General features: G+C 40.2%; 1 protein-coding gene across 2 annotated transcripts in view; it reads left to right on the top strand.

Annotated features, from left to right (window-relative positions):
• RXFP2 (relaxin family peptide receptor 2) overlaps positions 1–22,832 on the top strand; it is a 70,794-nt gene that overhangs the window by 34,501 nt on the left and 13,461 nt on the right. The window contains exons 6-16 of one of the 2 annotated variants that reach the window (XM_025364587.1): positions 1,325–1,396; positions 2,023–2,094; positions 4,216–4,287; positions 5,350–5,421; positions 8,548–8,619; positions 9,535–9,606; positions 13,554–13,625; positions 13,738–13,809; positions 16,627–16,698; positions 19,305–19,534; positions 20,210–20,620. In XM_025364587.1, the coding sequence (XP_025220372.1) occupies positions 1,325–1,396; positions 2,023–2,094; positions 4,216–4,287; positions 5,350–5,421; positions 8,548–8,619; positions 9,535–9,606; positions 13,554–13,625; positions 13,738–13,809; positions 16,627–16,698; positions 19,305–19,534; positions 20,210–20,620 (1,289 nt within the window). The remainder of the gene's footprint in view (positions 1–1,324; positions 1,397–2,022; positions 2,095–4,215; positions 4,288–5,349; positions 5,422–8,547; positions 8,620–9,534; positions 9,607–13,553; positions 13,626–13,737; positions 13,810–16,626; positions 16,699–19,304; positions 19,535–20,209; positions 20,621–22,832) is intronic. The other variant, XM_025364588.1, reaches the window with a different exon arrangement.

Consider the following 22,832-nt stretch of genomic DNA (forward strand, 5'->3'; position numbering starts at 1 on the left):
TACCTGGCTCCCTTGGGGTCTGAGAGAGTCACTATCCTGGCACTCTTTTTTTTTTGAGACGGAGTCTCGCTCTGTGGCCCAGGCTGGAGTGCAGTGGTGCGATCTCAGCTCACTGCAAGCTCCGCCTCCCGGGTTCACGCCATTCTCCTGCCTCAGCCTCCCGAGTAGCAGGGACTACAGGCGCCCGCCACCTCGCCTGGCTAGTTTTTTTGTATTTTTTAGTAGAGACGGGGTTTCACCATGTTAACCAGGATGGTCTCGATCTCCTGACCTCGTGATCCGCCTGCCTCGGCCTCCCAAAGTGCTGGGATTACAGGCTTGAGCCACCGCGCCCAGCCATCCTGGCACTCTTATAACACAATCGTGACTCAGAGGCAAAGGCTGGGAGCTCTGCTAGGAAATAATCATGGTATAATAAAATTCACAGTATAGCCAGATGTCAAATGAGCATGTGATCTACAAATAGTTTTGCAGTAGACTATCATAGCAATGAAACAGCATTGTGTAATAGTTTAGGAAGCAATTCAAACCAAAATAAGAGAAATGGAAGCCATTCAAAAGACTACGTAACAATTTGTTACTATTAGTGTAGGTATTGCCTGACCCTGAGAGCCTTCAGAGAATAGGAATTCAGAGCTAACTTCCCATTGTACAATGAAGACAGCAAATGGAAATTATTTACTTAGATACTCCTGACAGTGCAATTACTGAATCAATACTGTATTGTTAAGTTGCTTCAGAGGTTAAGTCAGTGCTGATCCTGTGACTTGAAATTGGCATACCTGCCCTGGTTCAACTACTGATGTCCTTTGATATTCTGAGTACCTAACTTGCCTTGTCCTTCTCACTTTGCATCATGAAATAGAAAAGAATTAAAACTTGCCCTCTCCTTTATTCACGGGAATAGAATAAAGATAAATGGGGAGTTAAAGGTGCATCTCTGTGCACAAAGAGGAAGAAAGTCCAGCAGTGAGAGGCTGGCTAGTCTCACAAGGCCAGAAACTCCCGCCCGTCAGAACAGGATGGTCACCGTAGTTCCAGTTTGCCAAAACAAGACTAGATCCTCCGCAGACACATCACACTGGAGTTCAGTGGTATGAATCAGAAATGCCTCAATCTCATTGCACGAGTACTATGAGAAAAGCATTGGCTAGTTTATAGCCATTTCTCACTGACAACATCTCCCCAACATGAGAATAGGACTTTGTACTTTATAAGGCAATTTCATAGTTGTCTTCAGGTAAAGAAAGTGGAGAACATGTTCAACAACCTAATATAGTCCATAAACCATAATCACCTGACTCTCCTATCTTATTCCTACCAGATTTCTTCAGCGTAATTGCATTAGACACATATCCAGGAAAGCATTTTTTGGATTATATAATCTACAAATATTGTGAGTAACTTCTTTCTCATATTGTAGGTATAATTTTAAGTAAAGACTAAAAGGATAGAACGGTACTTTTTCAAGCCTCAACTTGATCGTAGGGAAATGGGAGGAATAGGTTATCACAAAGTACTGAGATTAGTTACTACACTGAAAGAATTATTAAAAGATTCCTACCTTTACCAGAAGACATATAAAGGTTCTCCTTAAGCTTGTCTTCTCTAGCTTGGGTCGCTTCCGCAATATTTTAACATTTTATTTCTTTTCTAACTCTTGATAACTTGCTATGTATTTTCTCAAAATGCTAGTCTACCAAGGATGTCACCAAAAAGGACAAAAGCAAAAATTGCCCCACATACTTAGTTATTATACCCTTACAATCTAACATGATGTAATATCCCAAAATATTTTAGGACCACTTTCTCTGCCCCGGCCCTGGTGTTGCACACACTGGGCTTGTGGTTATCTGTACCTTTTGGATACCCCTTGAATTTGCCCCCTCTGCTCATTCAGCCGAGTGCTTTCAGACACAGATGTCCATATTCATAATCATCCTCAGTGACTCCTATTCTAATTATATGTGACTAAAATGGGGTGTTGAGTTTGCCTAATTAACTCACCCATGCTCTTTGTAGATATCTCAACCACAACCGCATCACAACTCTCAGACCTGGAATATTCAAAGACTTACATCAGCTAACTTGGCTGTAAGTACTCTAATTCTTCTTTCTCCATAAAGGATCCTAGTCTTGATGATATACAACAGTGCTCATATCGTTTCCACTGTTTGACATATCTTATTTTTATACTTACTTTTCTGATTATCATATAATCTGCAGAACTTTACCCAGGCAATTCAATGTCATGTCAAGTAGTGGTTATGTGAAAAGAAAGCTGGCCAAGCTTCTGTAGGAGGCCTTCTGAGCTCTGCAGTAGGCTTGCTAAGCCATCCATCCATCCAGTGCTCACCAAGAGCAGGAATCCTCAACCTCAGGACTACCGACATTTTTGCTCACTTAATGCTTGTTTTGGGGAAGGGTAGGGTGGAAGGTCAGAGTATGTCCTGTGCATTTTAGTATGCTAAGCACCATCTGTGGCCTCTACCCACTAGATGCCTGTAGTATACCCCTTCTTCCAAGAGTTGTGACAACTAAAAATGTTTCCAGACATTGCTAAATGTCCCTTGGGAGGAAAAATTGACCTCTGCTGACAACCACTGTACTGAAAATAAGCAAGTTAAGAACTTGTTCTGCTTTCCAGAGCATTCAGAGAGAAGTCTGAAAACATGATAGCTTGTGGTATTTCACCACTTTTCAGACTTAGCCACCAGCTCCATTCCAAGAAACCTCACATCAGATGTCTGTGCTTTCACCAGGAAAATACACAAGGGGCGGTTAGAAGGTTTTCTGTATTGTTTGCCCATTTTCTGCAAGTTGGCCTGGTCTAGTGGAAAAAGCCAGGGCCTCAGCTTCATCCAGGCCCTTCTGTGTGCCTTGCCCTTAGTCCCATGCTTAGTCTTCCAGGCAACTTTTCTTTTGTCTTTTCTTTTCTTTCTTTTCTTTTCTTTTCTCTCTTTCTCTCTCTCTTTCTTTCTCACCCTTAGCCCCATGCTTACTCTTCCAGGCTTTCCTTCCTTCCTTCCTTCTTTCCTTCCTTCCTCTTTCTTCTTTCTTTCTTTCTTTTCTTGCTTGCTTGCTTGCTTGCTTGCCTTCCTTCTTTCCTTTTTTTTTTTTTTTTTTGAGACAAGGTGTCACTCTGTCATGCAGGCTGGAGTGCACTGGTACAATCTTGACTCACTGCAGCCTCAATATCCAGGACTCAAGCAATCCTCCCACCTCAGCCTCCTGAGTAGTTGGAACTCCACGTGTGAGCCACTATACCCAGCTAATGTTTTGCATTTTTAGTGGAGACGGGGTGGGTCTCACCATGTTGCCCAGGATGGTCTCCAGCTCCTGAGCTCAAGCGATCTGCCTGCCTCATACTCTCAGTGTTAAGATTATAGGCATGAACCACCGTGCCCAGCCCAGGCAACTTTCTTAATTTTCCTAGACCTCTTTATTTTCATCTGTAAACTATAATTCCTTTTCAAGAGGGATGTTGTGAGGATTATATCACATAACAGTTCCACAGGCAAAGCTCCTGGCATATAGTAGGTGCTTAATGTGTCTCCCTTCTCCCAATCCTGCCCTCACCAGCCACTGCAAGTAAGAGGAAACACAAACTGGCTTCACAGGCAACAAGAGGAATAGAGGCCTATTTCCCCTTACTCTCATTTCTTCTACAAAATACAGTTTAAAACAGTGGTTTGAATATGCAAATAGTTTCACTCTTTCACCTAGAAAGCTCCTTATGGATAGCATGACATCCATCCATTGATTTATACACACCTTATTTAATACATCAGTTTAACACCATGAGACCAAAGAACCCTCTGTGATTTCCTAAAAATTATATTTTTGTTCATCCTTCAGCTCAATCAGTAGGTTAGAGCATTTATGGGGCCAAATGCATTCAATACACAGAGTTTGTGCCAGACCCAGGTACCCAGAGGTGACAGATACAACCTGGGTTGTTAAGTCCAGCAGGAGGTGGAGGCAGCAGGGAGAAAACAAAACAATCAGGATCCAACTTGATAAGTGGGATGGAAGCCGTAGGAATTTGGAGGAAAGAGTTGCTCCAACCACAGAGGGAAGGAAAAGCTCTCAGGGAAGGGACAGGTGAGCCAAGTATGGAAGCACACAAAGGAGTAAGCCAGGTATTGAGGGGAGGCAGGTTTTATTTCACAAATGTCTCTAATATTGGAAATGTTTCTTGATACATTTTATCAGAATTCTAGATGACAATCCAATAACCAGAATTTCACAGCGCTTGTTTACGGGATTAAATTCCTTGTTTTTCCTGTAAGTATTCATCAACCTTTCAATATGTCTATCGATACATTGCAATGACATCTAGCACTAGCTTACAAAAAGAACTTTTAACAAAATCAAGCCCACAAAAATTTTTATTAGTCAAAACTTCTCCTGTGTTCCCAGCCACAGTTATTGTTAATATAACACTTTCTAGCCATGGCTCAAAGGGAAAAGCTGACCAGACTACGATGAATATTTTAAGCCTACTAGTTGATTTTTCTATCCCCTTTAATTTCCTTTAGTACTAAGGCATGTTTTTATTTGCAGTGGTTGACCAAAGGTAGTATTAATTTTCATATCCTAACTACTTTTATATTTTCTTAGAATCTCCCAGGAGTTCATTTCCAACTCCGCTTTTAATGGAGGAAAACGTGCCTTTGCCCAGCAAGACTCACTGAAACTTTCAAAATCTTTGTCCTACCAAGAGAGCTGTTCTCACAATAATATTTTCACTGTTTATTAATACACTGGAATGATTTATCAGCAGGGGATTATTATGTTCCTTTACAACTGATCATATAACATCATTATTTTTCCATTTGTCAAAAGGAATCACAATATCATAAATTAATCGTGCAGCTTAACATGCTCATGAGTTGTTTTCTTTCCCCAAATTCCCCTTACTGTTACTTCTCCGATTTAATGCAGTTTCCAATGTGGCCCTTTAATATTATAAATGATTAATGATGCCCTTAAGAAGAAACTTTGGATGTATGGCCCTGAAGTTTACAACCTGACATTTACAAGGAAAATTGCCATGAACTTCAAAATTATTACCCAATATATACTTTTGTTTCATCTCATAAAATTAAACTGTGTAACATCTGTTCTTAGGATATGTATCATACTTATGCATTCATAGTTTCTTTGACAACATCTGCTCCCTAATGTTTGCCATACACATATTTTAAAGACCATTTTGAAATAGCTATATATGTTCTTTATCATATTAATTTTAGCATGCAAGTTTTGAAATTTTAAAATAATAAAAAGACTGTCCTAAAAGTGTCATATCATTTTATTTCTAATTAATATTTTCTTTGTGTAAAGGTCTATGGTTAATAACTACTTAGAAGCTCTTCCCAGGCAGATGTGTGCCCAAATGCCTCAACTCAACTGGGTGTGAGTATTTATTTAGGAATTAATTTGTTATTTGCCCTGATTAAGGAAACTAGCCATAAAGTTAATTCAAGGTTACCTAGAAAGTCTATCTATAATTTCTTTCCCAAACCAAAATCTGATCATATTACCTTCCCAGTTTCAAAATTATTTGAGGGTTCCCAAAGGGTGAGGGTAAAGTTTGACCTTCCCTTTGAGCATCCAAGACCTTCATTTTCCATTCCTTACCCCATCTAGATGCTGTCCCTGACCCTCCTATGCATGTATCAAACTACTGCTCCTATAGTCAATTCCCTAAGCATATTGTTCCTTGGACTTAAAAAGTCTTGCTCCCTTATTCTTTTGGATAACTTAAACATTTCCTTCAAAAGACAACTTAAACATCACCTCCAGGAAGCCATTCCTGACACACAAACCAATTTCAGCAGCCGCCTATGTACTGCCACCCATTGCATCATGTACAAAACTCCACCACACAGACCATTTTCTACACCTCATCCCTATCTCAGGGTACTATCACCATATAGTCATTGGGTTTATGTCTTTTTTTTTTTTTTTTTTTTGTGAGATGGAGTCTCACTCTGTTACCTAGGCTGGAGTGCAGTGGTGCAATCTCAGCTCACTGCAAGCTCTGTCTCCTGGGAACAAGTGATTCTCCTGCCCCAGCCTCCCAAGTAGCTGGGATTACAGGCATGCACCACAAGGCCTGGCTAATTTTTATGTTTTTAGTAGAGATGGGGTTTCACCATATTGGCCAGGCTGGTCTTCAACCCCTGACCTCAGGTGATCCACCTGCCTCGGTGCTTATGTCTTCTGTACTGTTCCATAAATTCTGGGAAGGCAGAAACCTATCATGTGATTTCCTACCCCAGCATCAGGACAATGACAAGCACATAATAGGTGCTCAATAAGCCTTTGTTAGAATGGATGTACTAAACCATTTTTACTCCTTATTAGCTTTTAACCAATACCCGTTTAAAACATTCATTTAATTTACGTCATAGCTTCACCACCATTACCCACCATTCCCTGCCACATACACCTTCACAGTCTTCTGCAGCAACCAGGATTGTCATGTCCATTGCTTTCCTGTTCTGTGAAAATGTTGATGGTACCACTGCTGGAACTGTTCTCAGTCAAATCATGGAACTCAAGACCCACAAGATGATAAAGTTTTAGTACTTCAGCTTTTGATCCTACCTGAACTAACTTCAAAATCTCTTGTTACAATACTATTAGGTAGTGTTGTGTTTATTTTCTAATGTTTATTTTTATGTATTTATTTAAATACATGCTGTCAAAAGGCTTCTAAAACAATAGAGGTCTCACATAAGTGTGCCACTATTAAAAATGGAGATAATGACCTGAACACCATGAGAATAAGAATAGGTGAAAAGAAAATACTTAGAAACTAAACAAGTGCGTATACACAATGGGAAGCACACAGGAAAGAGTAAAGGTAGCAGACAAATATCAGGGGCTCAGCATGCTCTCCCTCCCCAAAAAGGGGCATCAGTCAGCAGCAGGTGAGGAACCAGCCTCAGAGCTCAGGGTTCCTGAGACACTCATTTTCACAATGGGCTCCCACAAACACATGGGAAAAAATAGACACGCAATAAAAACACATAGGTAGCAAGACGGCCTGATTGCAACTGATAGCCTTTCAACACAGAGGGTAGGAAGCTGAGAGGCCAGACGGCCAGACAGGAGAAAACCCGTTCTGGGGAGGGTCTTCCTCTTCGCTTACTTGCCATCAAGTTGGACAATGGCTCCCACAACCCCAAAGTGTCCTACTTCTGAGATCATGAAAAACATTTTTTCCATTCTATGTCACAATATTTGGATTTTTAGGAGAGTACGGTGTTTGTTATTTTTAATCACAGTATATTGTGTGAAAAAATGTACATCTCAAGTTCCTATACAAATCTCCAAGATAGTTTTAAAATGGGATTTTCTTAAAATGACAAAGGGATTGGTGATTTTAGTGTGACTATGAGAAAAGTTCAGAAGCAGAAAAGTAGCTATTGCCATATTTGGGGAAGACTGTAAGGAGCTGACTATGAAGAGAAATCAGGAGACTTGAAAGAAAAATGGGCTGTTTCTTAGTCCTCCGCATTGCTTGAAACAGGAATATCACAGTGCTGCGAAGGGCACTGTCCGAGTATGTGGGATGCCACTGACCTGCAGAATTACCTGGCAGAATGAAATCTCCCCAGCAGTGCTTGTCAAACGTCAGCATGCATCGTAAACAATGAGCGGACATGCTGAGACACAGACGGCTGGACTTCAGTGCTAGAGTTTCTGATTCAGTCGGTCTAGGGCAAGAATCTGCATTTCTAGCAAGTTCCAGGCAGCGCTGAGGCTGCGTCCATGCCATTTTGAGCAGTGTTGCCCTTGGCATTAGCGTCCTTGAGGAATCACAGAAAGAGCCTGCACTTTGGCATCACACAGATCAGGATTCGCATCCTGACTCTGGTGTTCAGTATGTACAGGATAACTTTGGCCCGAGATTCTCCTTCAGCAAAACAGAGACAAAAGCGTCTACCCGATGTTGGAGGGAATGTGAGGATGTAATGATCAATGACGCCACACACGGTAGTTAAGTGTCTAGGCTTTAGATTCTGACAGATCTGGGCTGGGTCATTTCTACCACTTACTAGCTGTGTGGTCAGAAGGAAAGTAAATCACCAAGAGCCTCGGATTTCTCTTATGTTAAATGGGGGGTAATAACAGCAATTTGGCAGGTGTGTTGTGTGATGCATGTAGAACAGCACCTGGCACCATAAAAGCCCAATCAATGGTAGTTTATGATGGGTTGGGCAATATTATAATTAATAGCATAGTGTTCAGCACAGAAAGACACCCACTAAATGTTAGGCTGCCGTTTCCTCAATTTTATTAACATTAGTTGGAAGGGGGAAAGAAGCATAATATTAGTTATGCTTGCAATATTAGTACTAACCTTGCAATACTATAATATTAGTACTAACCTTGCAATAATTAGGAGGAAAGCATAGTAACAACTGAAATGAAGTAAAAATAAACTTGAGAACTGTTTTAAAAAGTATCTCTAAGCAAATGATTTGTACAAAAAAAATATTAAAATTATCTTTCCTCCATGACTTCCAGGGATTTGGAAGGCAATCGAATAAAGTATCTCACAAATTCTACGTTTCTGTCGTGCAATTCGCTCACAGTGCTGTAAGTATACAATGGACTTCACTAAATGAGGGGAAACCCTATATATTTGGAAGTCAAAAAGAAAACATTGACAAAGAATTTTAAAGTAGCATTTTGTTTACAGCCTTGGTCTGACACTGCAGTGCTAGAAAACGTACACACCGATTTATTGATTTGGATGTTGGGGCTGAGCCTCAAGTTAAGGTGCCCACCCTTTAGGGACATCATGTGACTTCCTTATTTCTGTGCACCTTCTCAGCTGAACTGGGACCTGAAAGTTCCAGTTTCCTAACCCCGTGGTCACCAAGGAAGGGAAATAATGTATGTGAAAGTGGTTAGCTGTACAATGATTAGCCAATGACCCTTAGCATTTGATGTCTTTCTCCCTAAAGAAAAAAAAATCATAATTTCACCTAAAAGGAAAAACATCGAAAGCATTCTGATTGGCCAAAGATTCAGCCTCATGATTCTGATCGCTGTTTCTGTTTTTATGGGGCAGGAAGGCAGATGGTTTGGTCAATCAGTTCATTCGTGCTGGAAAGCTTTGAAACATGAGTGTTTTGGTTTTGTTTCAATGGTAGTTTTCCACATTTAGTAAGCACTTAGTAATGTTTGTTGATTGGATGGGTGATTGGAAAAAAGAATGGAAAAGGAAAATTAAAAGAGACATTTTCTAAAATAATTAGATCCAAACAAAGTGCAGCTTTCTAGACCGCACTCAGGACCTCAAATTGCTCGTGACAGCACTTCCTGAAGAGAACATGGGGATGTCCACGGTGAGAAAGTCCCGCTTTAGGTTCCACTCTAAAAGACGCCTCCCTTGAAGACTTCAAAGGAGGCTTATACAATTCTGCCTGGATCAGTGGCCTCTCCCGATGAGAACTGATTACTACAGCAGACGCAAACCCACATGCTGATTTTCGCCATGTCTTACAGGTTTCTGCCTAGAAATCAAATTGGTTTTGTTCCAGAGAAGACATTTTCTTCATTAAAAAATTTAGGAGAACTGTAAGTAGCGTCGTCTACTAGGAAAATATGATTGCTTCTTCCGAGATTATAAATTTAAATGACTAGTGAGACTGCTTTGCCACTAGTAGCAATCAAAATCCTGTAGACTATTGGATATTAAAAATCAGTTAAGAAAACCAACATTATCCTGAAGTCCAAAGCACATTCAAATCAGACAGTGGGCTTAATACGGATTTAGCCTACCCTAGTTACTCTACTTTTCTTTGGGTGATTTCTTACTTATGTGTGTTTGGGACTAAATGAGTTTTCCATGGCTTCTTAAACATAGGGATCATTTCTTTCTACTGGCTGGAGTATAGTTAATTCCCAATAAATGTTTGATAATGAATAACTGACTAACTGAAATAATATTAATTCATTATAACTGAACAAAGGAACAAAGATGCTTACTACTCCTTGAGAAATTATGACTTATATAGCAGGTGAAGCAAATCCCAATGTTGAGAATGAGGGTTAGGCTCACTGAAAAAATATTCAGAGAGCTCATGTGAATTTTTTCTGTTCAAATATTTGTTTTATGGATCTAAGCCTTTTAAAATCATTTATCTTGCTATTAACTCATTGCTCCCCACATAATTGTGTATCAATGGAAGTTAAAATTAAGTCTCTTACAATGCACATAGCAGTGATTAGGATAGAAAACTCATGTTTCTGATTGAGGCCTTAAAATGGAAATTAGTTTCTGAATTAACCTTTCCCCATTCTTTACACACTATTTTGAAATCCAGAAAGGACTGGAGAAAATAACTCAATAGCAGTAATCTAAAAATAACTCATGAATAATTAAGGTAACTCAATGTAATTAATGAGAATCATAAATCAAATCCACACATATTTATGAAGTGCCTGGTATGTGCAAGGTACTGCGTTAGAACTGAAAGAACTGAAAGTATGGTCATTTTATGGCAAAAACGTAAAGGCATCTCACCTGGAAAAGACTTCCTCCCAGGGCATTCCTGCCCAGGCTGTGGAGGGTGACTGTGGACTTGGGTTGCACGGTGGGGTGGAGGAATAACCCAGTAAAAACAGAGGGGTTTGTTGTTTGTTTGTTTGTTTTGTTTTGTTTTGAGATGGAGTTTTTAGCTCTTGTCGCCTAGGCTGGAGTGCAATAGTGCGATCTCCACTCACTGCAACCTCTGCCTCGTGGGTTCAAGTGATCCTCCTGCCTCAGCCTCCTGAGTAGCTGAGATTCCAGGCACCCGCCACCACGCCTGGCTAATTTGTTATTTTTTATTTTTGTATTTTTAGTAAAGACAGGGTTTCACCATGTTGGCCAGGCTGGTCTTGAACTCCTAGCCTCAAGTGATCCACCTGCCTTGGCCTCCCAAAGTGTTAGGATTACAAGCGTGAGCCACCATGCCTGACCCAGACGGGTATTTTATATATAAACTTAAGGAAACAGTGGTACAGAGCCCATATTTTTAAACTTTTTCTAACCCTCTTCTCATCCTACATATAGGCAGAGGCACAGCAAAAATAAGAGCCCACTTCAGAGATGCCAGCTTGCTATTAAGATCTATAGCGATCCATTGCAATTCACTTAGCCTCAGAAAGCTAAAAGAAATTCAGAGGCTGGTAGGCTTAACTTGAACAAGGCATTCATATGTCTTGAGTTTACAAATGTTAAATAATTTTACTGTGCCTTCATGACAACAAACCCATAAGGGAGGAATAAGCACAAGTACTTGAGGCCCCTGAAGTCCTTTCCTCCAAAAGAGTGTGCTTTATTTTTCTGGGTAACCCTTTGAAAGGCATCTTCTAGGTGTATGAGATCATCATCATACTGCTTTATTGTCAGGCTCTCTCTGGCCTGGGCGCACCTGTGGTCTCCCTTCTGGGCTGTGATCTAGGTGTGCTCCTCTCATCTGGAGGACCAGATGAGACATCTCACTTGGCAGGACCTCAGACTTTGGTGTCATGACAGCACCTCAAAAGCAACCCGTTTGAAACAAAACAAACAAGAGACCCCGACCCGATGGCCATCTTCTTCACCTGGACTTGCCATCTCAGTGCCTCCTTCCTGGCAGCCAGGGTTGAAGACCATTCCATTTCCCTCCAGCTTTCTCTTAACACGTGTTCAGCCAGACCCTGAGCCCTGCCGCTGACGCCCTCAACCCTCATTTGCTCTCACCTGGTCCATCTAGAAGTTCCTGCCTGGTCTTCCTCCCCTAACTCCCGGGCCTTGTTGCCTGTCTTTCATGCTTCTGACAGAATAATCATTCCATAACCCGGAGCAAACGATGCCATTGCCCTAGTTAATGTTCTCACTCCTTGTTGCTTGGCATTTAGCAAAGTCCTTGACACAGTTCTCAAACATTAATGTGCCGAAGAATCACATGGGATGTTGGCTTGTTACTCGGCTCCCTCCCAGAAAGTCCGATGTGATAGCTCTGGGGTGGGCCCTGGCGATGTGCTCTTTTTATAAGCATCCTTGGGGACTTGGATGCTTGGACCGTACTGTGAAAACTACTGCCTTGAAGTGCATGCATGGCCTTCCCATCTTTTTTTTTTTTTTTTGAGACGGAGTCTGGCTCTGTCGCCCAGGCTGGAGTGCAGTGGCCGGATCTCAGCTCACTGCAAGCTCCGCCTCCCGGGTTCACGCCATTCTCCTGCCTCAGCCTCCCGAGTAGCTGGGACTACAGGCGCCTGCCACCTCGCCCGGCTAGTTTTTTGTATTTTTCAGTAGAGACGGGGTTTCACCGTGTTAGCCAGGATGGTCTTGATCTCCTGACCTCGTGATCCACCCGTCTCGGCCTCCCAAAGTGCTGGGATTACAGGCTTGAGCCACCGCGCCCGGCCTGGCCTTCCCATCTTGTCTCCACGCACTCTCCATGACGTCCTCTACCTCTCCCTACATCTTCCATCCTCTACTCATGTTGGATCACTTCCTGACTCCTGAAAGTGTCACTGAATTCCAAGCATCTGTGCTTCAGATCATTTTTTACACCCACCTGAGAAGGTGTTCTTGTTTTACCCCACCTAAAATCATCAAGCTTTCTTCAAACATTTCCTAATGTCCCAGGCCAAGATCGATGACTCTTTCCTCTATGTTTTCTCTGCACCTCTATAACAGCACCTGTTTGATTCTTTCCTTGTTTTTATCTAGTTGCTACTCTAAATGGAAGCTTCTTTACAGAAAGAGCTAAGTCGTAGTTATCTGTAACTCCCACATATACATCAGCAGTTCCAGAATACCAAAAGAGATCATTTTTGTTTGACTCTTAGGCAACTGTATATCTGTTTTATCTTTAACATCTTCTCTGGCTCAGAAAAATACTCTGGACTCTTAAAGATTCATTTCTTCTGATTTTAACAGGTCTCTTTTCCACATTTTATAGAGTCACTTAGGATTCTGTCTGGATTGGACAATCCTATTATATTTAATTCTAAACTCGCAATTTCTTCTGCAAAAATAGTCCTGTATAAGAACATATTAAAAGTGTGTGAACTTACTCTAGATTATCTGGGCAGATGCTGAGTGGACAATATTGTCTTGGTTGGAATGCAAAATAAATTAAAGATGCAAGACTTGACCTTGAAAAGCGTAGTTGGATAAACAAGAGACCATGTATATGAAGCAAGTAGCAATCACAGAAGCATGAAGAGTAGAAGTGTACAAAGAATACCTAGAGCAGGGGAAATTAACCAAAGCAGATATGAAAGCCAGGCTGGGAATGCGTTGGAGAGAGGGTAAAAGGAAATTCCAGATGGGAACTGGATGAGCAAAATGTTGCATGTCTGTAAGTGCTGGAAACCGTATCCATCTGGCTGACTCATAGGGCCCTGTTGTGTAACAAGTTATCAGGTTGGTTAAATTGGATTCATATTTTCTGTTACATCAAAAGGGATGACGATAATTGTGAGGAGTAATAAGTCTGTCATTTTCTTCCAAAGTAATTGCTTTGGGTTTTCATTGTCGTCAACAGGGATCTGTCTGGCAATATGATAATGGAGCTATCACCTCACCTTTTTAAAGACTTGAAGCTTCTACAAAAACTGTAAGTTCTACTTATCATCATAATCAGGTTTAAAGGGCAACATTTTGAGCTTCCGAAATAATAATACCTTCAAACTTCTTTTCCTCTCTCATCTAATGGTAAAAAAAAAAAGGAACCTGTCATCCAATCCTCTTATGTATCTTCACAAGAACCAGTTTGAAAGTCTTAAACAACTTCAGTCTCTGTAAGTGAAATATTACAATTATATTGATTATAATTTTAGTGGATGTACTTAGAGACACATTTATTTTTAAATGGGCATTTTGCACATAGGAGCATGCATTTCAGACAATTGTGAATGTCACTGATCCCATCAAGTACACACTGAATGACAAATAAGACTCATTATTTACCATTCAACATGTATGAAGTCCATTTCTGTACTTGAGGAAGTTTTCAAGAATGTCCTTCTTGAAAACTGGGTTCATGTGGCAAAATCTCTTTCTACAGTTTTCACAAACTAAACTTGCAATAGTTTTGTTTCTAAAAGTTTGGTTAAAACAGATTATGTAAGACTTGCCTGCTTTTCCCCTTTGCCCTTTCCTACAAGAATCTACTTGATATTAGTCTACAGTGCATTGTTTTACTTTTAAATAAGTTTTTAAAAAGCTATCCCGCAAATATGAACATTCAGAAAATTATGTACAGTATTTTTACATTTCTTTTTTATTTTATTTATTTGTTTTTTTTGAGACAGAGTCTTGCTCTGTCACCCAGGCTGGAGTGCAGTGGCCGGATCTCAGCTTACTGCAAGCTCCGCCTCCCGGGTTCACACCATTCTCCTGCCTCAGCCTCCCAAGTAGCGGGGACTACAAGCACCTGCCACCATGCCCAACTAGTTGTTTTTTTGTATTTTTTTAGTAGAGACAGGGTTTCACCGTGTTAGCCAGGATGGTCTCTATCTCCTGACCTCATGATCTGCCCATCTCGGCCTCCCAAAGTGCTAGGATTACAGGCTTGAGCCACCGTGCCCAGCTACATTTCTACCATAATAAGTTTCAATGGTGTCAAGAACTCTGCCACTTTTCCTTTGAACTTCATGATTTCTTTCCAATGGATGGCAATTGCTGGCTAAAGGTTGTTTGTTTTCACACAGACAGCAGACTACATTGCCTGACTGTAGCCAAAAGTATTTCTTCCTTTACGTCCAAAGACCAATTCTTAATATCATCTTTTATTCTTGCTAGTTTTCTATCTGAAATTAATGCAAGATTTAGGTTTCTCTCTCAGCAGATATTAGTGAGCATCCACTGATGAAAAAGATCTGGTCCCTATTCTTAAGAAGCCATAATATTAAACATATATGTTTATTTTTTAAAATATAAGGACAGACCTGAGGATGTGGACAGCATGATTCTTCCCTTTACTTACCACATACTGCATTTCTGAAAGCCAAAATACCAAGTCACTACATAATGCCTTCCTGAAAGTCAAAGTAGCAACTATTTATTACATACCTTTTTAACTTCATTTCTACTTCGTTTCTTTATTCATTTCTACTTTTTTTCCTTAGGGTCTTTTTTTTTTTTTTTTTTGAGACAGAGTCTCGCCCTGTCAGGCAGGAGTGCAATGGCGCAAGCTCGACCTTCCCTTCCCAGGTTCAAGCGATTCTCCTGCCTCAGTCTCCCAAGTAGCTGGGATTACAGGCAAACGCCGCCATGTCAGGCTACTTTTTTTGTATTTTAGTAGAGACAGGGTTTCATTGTGTTGCCCAGGCTGGTCTCAAGCTCCTGAGCTCAGGCAATCCACCTGCCTCGGCCTCCCAAAGTGCTAGGATTACAGGCGTGAGCCACCGCACCTGCCCGTTCTTTCTTTTTTTACCTAAGATTCATTTACCCATTTATTTCACAAACATGTCTTAGCCATCGACTTACAAAAAGCACTGTCTTAGCACTCGGGGTACAGTGGCCTCTGCTCTTTAGGATGTTATAGGTTATTAATCAAATAATCACAGAATCCACATAAAGCTAAAACTGTGTAAGTCAAGGAGAAAGCCAGAGAGGGGGAAAAAAAAAAAAAGAAGAAGAAGGAAAATTAAACCTCTAGAAAGGGCTTAGAGTCTCCTGCTGGAGGGGCCATGCAATTACTCAGTCGTATAACAGCTCTCCCAGATTTCGTTTCTGACTTCCAAAAAGCAAGGACTCCTTGGGCAAAGGAAAACTCAGAACCATGTTGAGAAATCCTTATTCGGATTAGTTAAAAAGAAACCATGTGAGAATCAGACATATTTTAAAACAAACATTAAAAGCAAAAGGCCTCTGTCTTTTTAGATTGTCCTCTCTCCAGCTGCTTCCTGAGAACATGGTAGCTCTTAATTCATACCACCCTAAAGAGATCTTCAAAGTGTCCACACTTGTAGCAGCAAGCATTGAGGTCAACTAAGAGAACAGAAGTGATCCTTGGATCCCTTTGAGGACATTTTATGGGGCCTGAAGGATTTAAAGGAATTTAATTAAATTTAACTTAAATTTAATTAAAGGAATTCTAAGACATACCACTGGTGTCTTAGCAAACTTCTGAATTGGAGTTCCTCTTGCTACCTTCATGGTTTTCCATCCTAAAGACACATAGGCCAGGAAGAAATGATCATATTTAAATCCAGATTCTCACAAAACTCACTTCAGTGACGCTCTCAGGTTGGAAATATCATCTCCTGAATGAAACCCTCTAATTCCTATGGCATTACTTATATTAATAAAATCAAACTAAAGAGCCAACGTCATAATCACACAAATCACCACTATCATCCTTAAATCAAAGAAATGAATGAATGTGTTGTATAAGAACATAATTCTGCATGTGAAGTGACACAATCAGTACCAAACTACAGGAGGCATAAATAGAAATAGCCATTTTCTAAGACAGTGTACTGTAAAACTTTCATCCTCATTTGCCTTGGTAACATAAGATCTTGAAGCATTATTTTTCGGATATGATGAAGAATGCGATTATTAAAGCGTTTCAGCTCAACACCATTAAACCTATTGTGTGTATTTTCCAGAGACCTGGAAAGGATAGAGATTCCAAATATAAACACACGAATGTTTCAACCCATGAAGAATCTTTCTCACATGTATGTATGTATAAAAAATGGAGGAGGAAGCATGGTAAAATGTTTCAAATTATCTCCTGTAAACTGTCTAATGTATCACTGCAATGTGTTTCTATGCAACAAAAGTCGTTTTATTGAGAACTTTTTAATTTTGTCACCTTTGGTCCCTGTTCAAATAGAGTTCAATATTATGATGTGCCGACATGAATGACCCTTCTCTCTGGAAACACGCTGTTTATCCAATTGAGGTCCAATAAGAGATCAGGGTACCAGAATGCCACATATTACACAAGATGAAGTCACTGGCTAAATGGTACTCAGGCGACCTGGAAACATTAATTCACCTCACATGAATGAGCAGTCGGCTGCTCTAAGATTTGAGCCCTTAGGAAGAAAGGTGCTATATAAATTCCAGGTGTTGTTACTGTTACTAAGTGCACTACAAAATGGAGGTAATTAATCTTTATAGTAGTTTTTGATAAGTCACTTTAGTGTATTTGGCTAAAGTGCACTGTGTAAGTTGTGTGAATATATGTGTTCATAATTATTTCTTTATCAACTGTGTAATCTGTGTGTTCATGATTTCAAAAATTAACCACTGTTATCTACAAAAATAGGGAGGATTCAATGTAAGATTACAAGTTGGGTGCAGCAAGTGGATGAAATGGTTGCTGTGAAGGTGCTCTTTTGGGAGAACATTTTGTTTATGTCTGTGCAGTAGGTGTGATTACTAAGAGACAAGTGTTTGATGCATTTCCACATGGTTTTGTTCTTTTTCTTTTGTGGCACTATTAGATAAATATTTAATGAGGATATCATTTCCTTGTTGTAGGCAGAATATGAGGTCTTCTTAGAATAGAGAAATGCAACCTATTTAGAACTTGATGGAGAAACTGCTGTGTTAAATATAGACCTCAGGCCAAGGTCAAGAAGGGCTCAACAATTAAGAGAAAACACATTAGCTAAGTTACTTCCCTACTAAGTAACCTACTTACTTTGCTTTCATATTCCTTGTCCTTTATTTATTGAAACATCCCCACCTCGTCACCCCCATCCCTTTCACCTGGCAACAAGTAGTGTGGTCACAGCGCAAGGTGGCCCTGAACCTATCTGAAGATAGCAGACATAATGGAATCCTAAAAGGACCAAGAAGTCAAGCCAAGTGTGTGCCAGGAACTCCAGGGAAGGAGAAGAAAAGAGAGTTTGTTATAGGTCAGGTTCCTTTAATTGGATGCCAGATATTAGGAAGCTGAATTGTAAGCTACTTGAAGGCAAGAATTGCCTCCTGTTTCTCTTCCTGACACACCCAGTGCTAAATTATTCATCATCCACTTGCTGATCCAAGTAGTATTTGTTGAGTACCTACATGTGCCAGGCACTGCTTTAGACACCAGGGACACAATGATGAACAAAAGAGAGGATGTCTGTGCCTGAGAGCTTCCATTTAGCTTTGGGAACCAGAGAGTAAAGGAGCAAGAGAGTAAATAGTCAATAAGTGCTACAAATTTAAATAAAGCAATGTAAGGAACAGAAGGAGGATTGAGGATTACCACTGAGGTGGGGTGGATGGAAGATGGAATGAGGTGACATTTGAGCAGACCTGAGCGGAGGTAGAAAGCAGCCCTGGCAGTATCCAGGGGAAGAATCTTCCAGGCAGGGGCTTAAGCAAAAGCAAAGCTCTGAGTACGGCATGAGCATGGCTTGTCTGAGGGTGTGTGTCTGGGTGGCGTAAGCATTGCAGGGTAAGAGGCGAGGTGGTGCAGGCAGTCAGGGGTCTGACGCCAGGCTGCCTTGGTCTAGAAACTGAATTGAGAAATGACAAAAAAATGAATTAGACTGACAGCAAAGAGCAGAAAAGTGAACTGAAAGAAGTAGCAAACAAATAAAAACAGAATAAGTTTTATGAGAGAAAATTCTAAACACACAGTTTTGAGGGATGGCGACAGCCAAATGACCTCACCAATTCCAGCACTTCCAGATGCCTTGTGCCCAGATCCCAACTCCACTGACCACAAACAAACTTATTTTCCCATAGAAATTAAGTCCTTCCAGACCCTCATAAGAAATCTGTGTTTAAGGCAGCTGCTTCTCTTCCCAGATCCAGTGAGAATGCATTTTCCTAGTGTCAGAGGTCCTCCCTTCCTGCCAGTGTCAGGGAAGAGGGGGCTAGTTAAAGTGAGTAGACCTTGGTGTTTAAAACTCAGGACAAGACAGAAATGTTCTAGGTGAGTGACAACAGGCTTTTCCCATCCCAAGCCCAAGCCCTTGAAAGTTTGCTGGAGATCACTTTGACAATGATAATCCACTTTTCATAATACCTTACAGAATAATCAATAAACCAATGTGACCAGGGAACACAGAGCCCCTGAGATTTCAAATTTTCATGTCCTCCCGAACTCTCCTCATCCAAGTTACTGAATTCCCATGTCCTTTAGGTTCCTCCTCTTTAAAAGGATACTGCCTCGTATTTCATGAAGAACTCTTTAATTACATAAACACTACTAAACAAAAATAAACAAACCTAGTGAAGTTGTATACCTAGCATGGAGTTGCAGCCCCGATAGGATTGCAACTGTAGTTTCTGTATCATTGCTGCAAAGTGACACTTTTTTTCCCTTTGACTTTAGTTATTTCAAAAACTTTCGATACTGCTCCTATGCTCCCCATGTCCGAATATGTATGCCCTTGACGGACGGCATTTCTTCATTTGAGGACCTCTTGGCTAACAATATCCTCAGAATATTTGTCTGGGTTATAGCTTTCATTACCTGCTTTGGAAATCTTTTTGTCATTGGCATGAGATCTTTCATTAAAGCTGAAAATACAACTCACGCTATGTCCATCAAAATCCTTTGTTGTAAGTATGTTTCCAATATAGGTAGATTTAGGGTACCTTCTGTGAGCTGTGCGCTAGACGTGTGTATTATATATATATATATACACACACACACACACATTTATTGGCTTTCAACAAATGGCATTTAATGTGAATTATACATCCTGGGCACATTTTTTTTTTCTAAATATAAAAGTTCTGGCTCTTTGTGGCTTTTTTTAGGTTGCACGACCTTACAGTGGCCTGCTCTCAGGAATATGTCTTGGGAATGCGCTAATAGGGAACCAATGAGTCAAGTGACAGATTATAAAGTTTTGTGGGTGATAAAACTAAGGTCAACTTCAATTACAATGATACCTATGCTCATTAAGCCCAGAAAATTATTCCCTTTATTAACTATGAAGATAATATAAGTTAACTGTTTAACAACTAATCCTTCCTCCTTCCAGAAAATTCCTGTTCCCATTTTTTTAAACTACAAAATAAAAACATAGTGTAGTACTTTAGAAATATGACAGATTTTTAAGTCCACTAGCTTCTTGGTACTCTGGTAGATGTTTACATTAGTTCATTTGATATCAGATGAAGGGAACTAGATCTAATTAGACAATTAAAATGCTGGAAATAGACTTAATCAGAAAACTAAAACAGAGGCATTGGAAACTGATGACATACACTGTTTCGATTCTTTCACAGGTGCTGACTGCCTGATGGGTGTTTACTTGTTCTTTGTTGGCTTTTTTGATCTAAAATACCGAGGGCAGTATCAGAAGTATGCCTTGCTGTGGATGGAGAGCGTGCAGTGCCGCCTCATGGGGTTCCTGGCCATGCTGTCCACCGAAGTCTCTGTCCTGCTACTGACCTACTTGACTTTGGAGAAGTTCCTGGTCATTGTCTTCCCCTTCAATAACATTCGGCCTGGAAAATGGCAGACCTCAGTCATCCTCATTTGCATCTGGATGGCAGGATTTTTAATAGCTGTAATTCCATTTTGGAATGAGGAGTATTTTGGAAACTTTTATGGGAAAAATGGAGTATGTTTCCCACTTTATTATGACCAAACAGAAGATGTTGGAAGTAAAGGGTATTCTCTTGGAATTTTTCTAGGTAAATTATATTTTTTCATTTCCTGGAAAAACATAATTTTGCTAGAAATACTTTAAATTTCAGCAAAGGTGGATTTGTTTGTTTCAGAAAGTGAGGTAATATAGTCAAGACTGTGTCCTTCTTTAAAAAAAAGTTTTTACTATTGCATTTATTGACGTTTTTATTAAACTTTTTATTAGACAATATTTAGTGTGGAAAATAAAGACATACTACCAGGATCTCTGGATTATCTTTTTATTATCCATAAGATCCTCTGATTTCATGTTTATATGAAATGACTATAAGCTGGAGGAATTCCAGTTTAGTGCCTCGTCCTATAAACCTACCAAGTTATTTAAACTCTTTTTTTTACAATCTAGTTATGAGTTAAATAAATAATAATAAAACTCAGGAAACTGACAAGTAAGAGATACCTGAATGGAAATACCAGGAAGGTTTATTGCCTTTGTTAAATGCTGCTCTTGAGTCAGCAATGTAAGGATGCTTAATAAAGCTATTTTCTTTCCAGTTCTCTCAGTTCCTCCTAATATTTGGAAAAGAAGATCCTGTGTTCTTTATAAATGAAAGACAAGTTTAGCCCTTTAAAGTTAAAAACACTATTTTTCTATTTTCTAATATGTATCCCTCCTGCTTAAAATTAAGGCTTTTCCCATGTCCTCTCTTTGGGGTGATCTTCTTTTGACTCTCCTAATCTTTTCTTCCCATCCAAGGAACCAACAAGCTCTCCTGTCCTTTCTTTTTCTTCAAAATTTGCTTTTGCTGCTGTTCCTTCCAGTCTCTACCCACTGCTATTGCCTTAGTTAGACACCTTACTACCTCAACCCTGAATTATTACCTTAGCCCTTACTGGTCTCGTAACCTCTGGGGTCTTCCCCTTCCTCTCATTTATCTATTCACTACCATTGTTATATTCTCTATCAAAAGGACTGTATACACCTCCACTCAGAGACCTTCAATGACTCCCTATTACTATCAAGGTCAAGTTTAAATTAGTCACTTAGAACTCCTCATGACATGACCCTAACCATCATGCCCAGTTCTTCTCCATCTACTCCTCTTCCTCCTCTGAAAAACAAAATATTTAGTTTACTCCATTTTAGTAATACCCATCACACACTACCCTATTTGGTAGTTATTTGGTTATAGATATGTCATTCCCAGGATCCAGAGTATTATAGGCTGTTCTTTGTATTTCCTTATCATTCATTTCCTCATTACTCCTAACATAGGTGCCCTTAATAGAGACTCTCCCTGAAACACACCACACACACACACACACACACACACACACACACACACCCCATGACATGCATTGTTTCAACAGGCATTTATTCAGCACTTCCTATAGGCTGTGAACTATATACTATATTGGGTACTGGAGATACAACAGATCCAGCCTCAAAGGCCTTACAGACCACAGAGGAGGAGGCAGACAAGTCAACATGTTCTCACATCACACACAGGCTGATAAATGCCATGACAGAAGAGTACAGAATGTTCTAGGAGCCCCAGATCTGAGGAACAGGGAAGGCTTCCCAAAAGAAATGAATTCAAACTGAGGCCCAAAGGATGAGGAGGCATTAGCCAAGTGAAGGCAGAGGAGGGTGAGGTGGGGTCTGTGTTCCAGGAACACATAGTGGATTCCCAGGCCCAAAGCCAGGAAACAGACTAAGATGAAGGGCTGAAGAAACTCATTTTGGTGGAGCATACCATGCGGGCATGGAGCTCGGCCCAAAGGGGTTAACTATCTGGGATATATTCCAGATAGATAAAGAGATAGTCACAAACACACACACACATACACACACACACACACACACACACACACACAAAATCATCATCAATTTGTATATGAGAGGAAGAGTCCTAGAACTCTAAAGTACAATTTTTTTTTCTGTTTGAAGAATATAAGAATATATAATTTTTAATTAATTTTTTATTTGAAAATAGTTTTCATTTTAGGAAAGGTGCAGAGACAGTACAATTTTCCACATATGCCCCATCAGGTTTCCCCTATTGTTAACATATTTCTTATATTACTATCGTGCATTCAGAGCATACACTTTTTTTTGTTTTGAGACATTCTCACCCTGTCTCCCAGGCTGGAGTGCAGTGGTGCCATCTCGGCTCACTGCAACCTCCGTCTCCTGGGTTCAAGCAATGCTCTCGCCTCAGACTCCCAAGTAGCTGGGATTACAGGTGCCCACCACTA

This window comes from Theropithecus gelada, chromosome 17, assembly GCF_003255815.1.
Source record: "Theropithecus gelada isolate Dixy chromosome 17, Tgel_1.0, whole genome shotgun sequence".
In the NCBI taxonomy this organism is placed as follows: domain Eukaryota; kingdom Metazoa; phylum Chordata; class Mammalia; order Primates; family Cercopithecidae; genus Theropithecus; species Theropithecus gelada.